At 33.5% G+C, this 8,849-nt stretch overlaps 1 protein-coding gene across 1 annotated transcript; it reads left to right on the forward strand.

Moving 5' to 3' along the window:
• The first annotated feature begins 526 nt into the window (after positions 1-526).
• LOC132600032 (uncharacterized) lies at positions 527-2,193 on the forward strand. The gene is made up of 2 exons (XM_060313167.1): positions 527-660; positions 1,028-2,193. Exons 1-2 carry the CDS (start codon positions 604-606, stop codon positions 1,613-1,615), a joined length of 645 nt encoding a protein of 214 aa, XP_060169150.1. The 5' UTR covers positions 527-603; the 3' UTR covers positions 1,616-2,193.
• Positions 2,194-8,849: the final 6,656 nt, after the last annotated feature.

The following is an 8,849-nucleotide window of genomic DNA, read 5'->3' on the forward strand; positions in this document are numbered from 1 at the left end:
CGGATCTTAGAAAAGAGTTTAGATGAATCATGTGACTTGACCTAACAAGAAAAATAAAGATAGTATAACTTTCTTTAGACCTTTTATCGTCCTAATAAGAACGTATCTAATGGATTAACCATATTTTATTAGGTGGCAGAAGCATACAAACAAATAAAATAGGGAACACAGATAATTGGACCAGGTACGTACATCAAATTAAGTGATAAATAGATGTAGTAATATTAAATTAATAGAATGTAGGCAATTGGACACTATCTGAGTTGATGTTGGAATTTTTTAATTGAAGTAAAGTTCATTATGATTAAATTTCTCATACAAAAGACTCGTGTTTCACTTATTACTTTGTAGCATACGTTGATATGAATAAGTTCAACTTTTCCAATAAAATACTCCTCATCAACACAAACAAGAAAGTGACGTTCTCCACTTTGGTCAACAAATTTGAAATCTTGTTCAATTAATACCTTCCTCAGTTGTTCCTATGCAACTATTATTGTAACTTGACCTCATTATTTAGAATTGAAGGAAGACAATCTTGTAAACCCTTCCTATAAATAGTTTAAACAATCCAAAATAACACTAACAGCAGAATCGGGAAGAATGGATTGCTGGTCTGCTGAAAATGCTACCAATGCTTTTCTCAAAACTCTAAAAATGGTAAGTAACACGCAATCTAATCTTTTCCTCTCCTTTGTACTCATTTTCTGATTTCTAGCTATTTTCTCTTCAGTAGTATAACAATAACATAGCTATATTTACATCTTAATCCCAAACAAGTTAATTGGGTTAGCTATGTAAATCTATGATATTTATGTCGTCTGTGGCGGAGCTGTTTCACTATAGAGATTCAAAATATAAAGCACACATGAAGATGTCAAGGGAATTCAACTTCTAGCATATAGACATAAGAAACAATTTTGACATTTTATATACAGTGTATAATAATTTGACCTGCTTGTTCTAAAGCTCGTCTTTCTTCAGTAATATTCTCATCATTAATTTGATTTTTATTTGGAGATTTTAGGGTGAAAGAGGAAACGTGCCTGATGTAACAGAGTTCATATCTGCCATGGCTGCTGGAAATAATTCGCAGCTCATGGTAATGGCATGCTCCGGCCACCCTGGATCCGCGCTACTAGGCTTAGCAGCGGCGGCTCAACAAACTGGTGGCCGGGTGGTGTGTATATTACGTAAAGAGCAAGAAATGCATGCAATTAAAGAAACATTATTGGGAGACTATGCAAATTTTCTTGAGTTAGTGATTGGTGATGATGTTAAAACTTTATTGGCAAGTAACTATGAAGGAGCTGATTTTGTACTTATTGATTGCAAATTGGAGGATTTTCAAGAAGTATTTGAAGCAGCACAACAAGGTGTTAGTGTTAAAGGTGCATTTATTGTAGGGTACAACGCCCTACATGAAGGACCTAGGTTAAATTTTGATCACAAGGGTTACTTTCTACCAATTGGAGAAGGGTTACTAGTTAGTAAAATTAGTGTTTCAGAAGGTAATATTGTTAGTGGAAGGAGGAGCCATTGGATTGTCGAGGTTGATGAACTCACGGGGGAAGAACATGTTTATAGGGTCAGTACTTCTCCAAATACAAATTAAAGTACTAGAACTTTTAAGGTCTATGTGGATTTTGGTGATGTGGTGTCCGAGCCAGGTTTCGTTCTTGGACGTTCTCACAACATATTTGTTATCTCTTACCAGTACTAGCATCGAATTATTATGTGTGTCCATCAAGACTTAAGCAGATGAGCATCGCAAGAATCATATATCTTCAACTATTTTTGCATCTGGTGGAATTTGTACCGTGCATCCACTTTATTGACGGTTACATCAAACTTCGGATGCATCAGTAAATCCAATGACTACTAACAACTGTTGTAAATATACATCCAATTGCCAAATGCCAATTTGCCATAGTTTCTATCCTTTATAATTATTAAGAGGAGGTTTGAAAATTGATATATGTGTCTATTTGTTTACTAGCTTTGATGACTGCATCTGTTAAAATCCTGATTTCTTCCCCTTTTTCCGTTTTATTACATTAACAAAAGCACAAAAAGAAAGACAACGAAACGCAAAGGGCAAATGACCTTAGAAATAGATAAATGTATGATAATATATGACTGTCGTTTTCTCACTAGTGAGAGAGATAATTAAATTCCGCCCAGTAACTTTTATTTTTTCAGCCCAGTCAGTACTTAATTAGAGAAATTTAAAGTATAGCTTTAATCTTTTTAGTTATAAACTTGTTTTAGTCCGAAATCTTATGTGTTGTATGATCTGAGGCAGATGCAGCATTACAGCACGGGGTTCATTTGAACCCAACGTTTTCGACGCGAGACATAAATTTATAATGTGAAAATCTATTAAAATTGTATAACAAATAGTATATAGGAACTGATACTTTTAAAAATTCAATGAATTCAACGCTAAAAACCTTAAAATAAGCCTATAAAATTAAATCCAAAATTCACCTATACGTATGATACGGTAATATCTTTAGATTGTGTATAAGCTTAAGAACACTGTCGTTGACCGATGAAAAAAAAAAATATTCAACGCTTACGCTGAATTGTTATTTCCTTCATATATATAACGTTCCCATCAGTTGTTTGAAGGTATTTAAAGGGGGTTATAACGATTAAACTATTTCATCTATATCTTTAGTATTTTGATTTAGATGTTGAGATTCTTTCATGATAGCTAATTTCAATTGAGTCAATTATACATTTATACTCGCAATTTTCTCCAAGAGAAAAAACGAAATGAAAAGAAGAGAACAAAATCAAATAAGTTAGGATCTTCTTTTGAACATACGTGAGGCCCACTCCGTAAAGCATTGTGAAAAGCCCAGCAATAGCAAACTAAAGAAACTTTAAAAACATTGCAAGGCTGTATTTAAAGTATTTGCATAACAGTAGCAGCATTAGCTAGTTATCATTCCATGGCAACTAAATATTAACACATAAAACAACTTCCAACTAAAAATTCCTAAATTTCAGCTGGATCCTATTTTTCCGGTAAAAGTTTTATCTCCCACAACAGCCATTTCATTCTTTTTTGTCATTTTTTTTTCTCCTGCCTTTCTATCTTATTTTCTTTTTATACATGCAAATTCTTCCTATTGTTCCTTTATTTGAATATTAACTTTTTATTTTAACATTTCTATAACTTTAATCGGTGGTAATTGCATATTTTCTATTTCAATAATATATGTAACAAAACATGTATTAGTGGTATATGTTAAGTATAACGCACATCTGCTAATTATATATATATATATATACCATGTATATCTTTATTACACTGTATGGTTATATATGCTATACCGTGCATATTTTATTAGACCACATACGTATTTATATGTTATGTACCATGTATATTATTATTATTATACCATGTATATACATGGTATAACATACTATACTATAACCAAACTGAAAACAAGGGTCATTAATGGTAAAAGAATTCCTTAAATAGTTGAGAAAATAATGATGAAAAAGAAAGGATTAGGATTATTAGTGGTATACTACTAACTTTTTAATTAGTGAAAAAGATGATGATGAAAGAGAAAATGATATGTATTAATCTGTTTAATCAAGATTTAAATGAATTCCTTAATTAGTGGCCCTTGTTTATCCGTGAGTTATTTTAAGAGTTAAGATATGCTAAATTTGTCAAAAGATCTGCCATTTAGGAATAAACAAAAAGTACTATCATTTATGATAATACACTTAGAGAAGTGAGTTATCGCGTATTTTGTGAATAAGCACATAGTCTTTTAACGATTTCTTTACAAAATAATTGCAAAAGCTTAAAGTCAAAAACGCACTTGGCAGTTGGCTCGGTTTTAGGATTAAACTCTTTTGCTCTTGGACTTTAGGTTCAAGAATCATTAATGAAATCTTTTTGAGTGATTTGTTGTAACAGCCCAGGCCACAACATGTAGAAATTGTCCGCTTTGGAGCCTTTGCCCCTTACGGGTTTAAAACGCGTCTACAAGGGAGAGGTATCCAAGCACTTATAAAGCACTCTTCGTTCTCCTCCCCAACCGATGTGGGATTTGCCTAAACCGATGTGGGATTCGCCTAAGGCAAGCCTTACACTCAACCCCCCCCCCCTTGGACTCGGCGTCCTCGCTGAGGTTTGCCCCACCACCGAGTTTGCCCTACCAACGGCCCGGCACCGGCTCTGATACCAATTGTAACAGCCCAAGCCACCGCATGTAGAAATTGTCCGCTTTGGAGCCTTTGCCCCTCACGGTTTTAAAACGCGTCTACAAGGGAGAGGTATCCAAGCACTTATAAAGCACTCTTCGTTCTCCTCCCCAACCGATGTGGGATTCGCCTAAACCGATGTGGGATTCGCCTAAGGCAAGCCTTACACTGTCACGCCCCAAATCTGACACTCAGGCCGTGACCGGGCACCTGACGAGCTTCTACCCATAAGGCGAACCCTCTAAGCAAATCATGCGAAAATTAACGAATAAAATGAATAATACGCAAAGTCTCATAATATAAAGAAAAATGCAGAAGCGAAATACAAATATTGAGTCTTGCCAATAAACCCCATAAAAATGTCTAAGTCATGGAACTGCTAGTCTAAATATAAAAGTATGAGACGTAGCTCGGAATACTACTAAGTCAACTAAAGAAGAAGAGGTCGTCATGATCTAATGGTGGCTCACCTCTACTGAATTGGACTGAACAAAGCTGGAATGAATCAAGTATCGGCTATCTGGTCACCGTTAACCACACCTGCACACATACAACATCAACAAGTGTGAGTCTAAAAGACCCCGCAAGATCATCGACACTCTCAGCTTACTCCTGGGGCAAGTCTTTGAAATCCCTGATAATGCATAAAAGCAATTACACAGTACAAGTATATTAAATATATACAAACACTGAAGCTAAAGCTAAAATCATGATGCACAACCAAGCAGAACATGAAATACTCTAAATCTGAATCTATGCTCACGGGACATAGTACGTATTTATCTATGTCTTACCCCGTTTTCCGGAGAGGGCATTATTTACCCCCATCTTACCCGGACGAGCAATACATGAAATATACTGAATCTGAATGTATGCTCACGGGACATAGTACGTATTTGTCTATGTCTTGCCCCGTCTTCCGAAGAGGGCATTATTTACCCCCATCTTACCCGGACGAGCAATAGACGCACTACACTGAATCTGAATCTATGCTCACGGGACATAGTACGTATTTGTCTATGTTTTACCCCATCATCCGAAGAGAGCATTATTTACTCCCATCTTACCCGGGTTACTTAAAATTCTAGCATCTATCTCTCACCGAACATCAATGGGACCTATGGAAGTATGCCCCTCTGAAGATATGATAAGTGGAACATACATCCAATCAATACCACTTCTAAACTTTACATTTATATAAATAGTATCTATTTAAGCGAAATTACGCTAAAGGACTCATACGGTCTTTACTTTAGAAACTTGGAAATTATCCAATTTAGATCATGCTTGCCCACTCACACGAACTAAATGGTTTAAATGCATACATACAACACAAACCATATGCTTTTTATGAAAAGCAAGTAAACTAAGAGTTTAAGTCTCACTTGCCTTATAGCCGGAACGCAATCTCTCTCGAAATGCCAAGTTCTCTTCAAACGATTTCCGATAGCCTCAATCTATTCAATATCATAAATAACGGGTCCAAGTTAATGGGTCAAATCTCATGTTCCTAATTTGTAAGCTAAAGGTTCAATGTCAATATTTTATACTAAATTTCATGATTTCCATAGAACGATCAAACTGTATCTTAATAATACTTCTAATAAACAAATTTCAAATATGATCTAGTCTCCAAATAGTCATAACCGTAATATATAAAGAAGGAAAGAATTGAGATAAAAATTTGGCACTGACACAGTGCACGAGAATTGCACAAATTCAACACTTTGAAAACCCACTTTCAATCTAATGCTATTTAGTCCCTCCAATGATTGCATAATAATTGCTTCCTATATTAAAATAATATTTAATGTTATTTCCCCCTAAGCCAATTCAAGCACGCAGCTATACACCACTACCTATCTCTGCAATACCAATTCTATGCTTTCATACTAAAAACAGTAGCAATATGTACCTGAATGCTTGTCTTTCTTCACCAAGAGAAATAACAAAAAATATTCCTCTGTATTGGTTCTTATAGCAGCAGCATGAACTGCCTTATGAAATCTTTTCTACTAATGCTTCTCCTCAAAAGAAACCCCCCAAAACACCTATTACCCTTCTAAGCCAACTGTTGCACGTGAACATTAAAGAAGTGGGCTTGACCCACTATCTTTTCATTAACCAAATATATATAACGTCCACTAACATAAATTTGCCCCTCTACTACTTATAATTAATAAACTATCTCATACATTATATGTGTAAAAGCAATATTTTTAGTAGCACGTATATATTATATAAATATATTTTAATAGTACTTACTTTGATATCACTTTGATGTGAAACTCATTAAAATTAGTAAACTATAATTAAGAAAATAATTTTAAAATTCACTCGGAAAATTTCGAGTTGTTACATTTGCATAAGGGCCAAGTGCACATATAACCTCTTGAAAGTTGTTTAAGGTAAAAGTTTGTTGTACAATAAGTAAGAAGAGGAAGCAGAAGAAGATGGAGCAAACAGAGGAAGGGTGACATTCATAAATCGAGAAATGATCCAAAAAAAAAAAAAGGAGCAGTCAGGATTTTTGTCTAAAGTTTGTCAGCACTAATTAGAAAATTAAACAACATTCTTAATATATATATGTAGCTAATTAGTGTAGGTACTTCAAGAGTCTATGAGTTTTTATCTAATTTTAGACCTATTTTAGTTTCTTGTACCATTAGTTAAATTTATATGTAGTACTAATATATTTTAGATGACGATCACATATCTGTCTCCTTGATATCATGCTCTTATTTCTAATTCAATTTCTCATTTATTATGACACATTTAGAGTGTCGACACATTTTGGACATTGAAATATGAAAGCGAAGTGTCAAACTTCATAAACTGTGAAGGAGTTTTGTACTTTTCTAAGCCTTCAGCTATCATCAGCTTATTCTATGCAAATATATATTACTCCATAAGATGTGGTTTTATATATATAATCTGTGGAATTCATCAAATCTTATCCACATATACATTAGAAGATATGGCTCCAGTATTTTTTTGTTCTTTCTTTTTAATATTAAGAATCGTACTTCTTTTTTATGTGTGGTCCGAAGGCTTAGAACTCTGGCGTTGCCTATAATATGTAATCAGAGGCGAAACTACGGTTCTACACTAGATTTGACTTAAATTTTATATTTGTATATAAAAGTTCACTACATATGTCTAAATAATTTATCCAAACACACTAAGCTGCCTTTTCTAAAATTCAAAATCCATAAACACAAAATTTTAACTTTGATTTGGTATATACAAATTAGACCAAGGTTTTGAATTTGGATAATGTATTACTCCAATTAATAGACAAGAGAAAGGGACCTCGCATAACAATCACTATAAACACAAGAGTGGCATTTTATTGATTGTTCGAGCATATTATTTTATTATATAATAGCCAAATTTTGTTTCATCCATCATATAGATAACCTAGGATATCTCCTTTTGTTTGGCAAATATGCTCATGTATTTATCCAGAGTAACCTTTTATTAAGAAAAATCTCCAATGAAAAAATTACAAGTAAAGAGAGCCAAATCTTACTTTACCAATCCTAGTGAAAGATTTGTGTTTTCTGTATAAAAAGCAGCAACAAAAATAACAACAAAAAAAATAGACCAAGGTTGCCGTCAAGCTTATAAACACAAGCTTCATAGTGATGGTTTACACGATCGATTATTCCCAATTAACTAATTATTAAGAACTAATTGAGGAAAGATCTTAAAAAAAAAAATTGAAACATATATCCATGAAAAATAGAGGTAAGCAATGACCTTTGGCTGTACTTTTACAATTGTCAAAGTTGTACGACAAATATAGAAAAAAAGAGCGCAAAGAAGACCAAAAAAAAGGGAAGTAAAATGCGGTTAGTCAAATTGATATAAGCATGGAAGTGATGTAGAGTCAACTCTCCATCCATGATAATTAGGGAACAAACTTGTATCATTTTACTTCTTTTATTTGGAACATGTTCCAAAATTATGGATTTCCTTACAAGTTTTAACTTAAATAAAAGTATGACAACATATTAGTTATTACTGGTTCCTACCTGATAAGACTGGCAAGCTGTAGCTTAACTTATCAAATCTAGAGTGATGGATTGAGAACATATTCATATAAATTAAGAGTGCTACATCACCTTTTATTTTCATAATCAGAATATGACATCCTCCTTATATTTTGTACTGCATCACTTCTTCATGTTTAATTTAAATAAGAAGGTACAGGAGCTGTCCTGTTATTTTTTTTTAATGAGCTGTACGTCCTATTTAATTAGGGCCATATATGCTGGTTGGTATATTAAATTAGACTATGTGTTCATTAATTTACGGGCAAAGAGTCAAATTTGTCACTGAAATATACGAAGTGATACATATTTACCCTCAATTACTAGTTGGGTCAAATGTGCATGTGTTGCTTTTCTACCGCTCTTAAGTAATGGTTAATTTCCGCCATCTATAATCATTTTACTGTTTGTTTTGAATGTATCAGCAAAAGGCCGTACTGATCGATTTGTTAAGGAGGTTTTGACTCTTGGTCATTTACACAACTAATTATATATTTTTTTAATTATTTTATTAGTTACATAATTCTCGTCTTTTCTCTTTATGTTTAGATACTTCTTTCT

Source organism: Lycium barbarum, chromosome 6 (assembly GCF_019175385.1).
Source record: "Lycium barbarum isolate Lr01 chromosome 6, ASM1917538v2, whole genome shotgun sequence".
Classification (NCBI taxonomy): Eukaryota; Viridiplantae; Streptophyta; class Magnoliopsida; order Solanales; family Solanaceae; genus Lycium; species Lycium barbarum.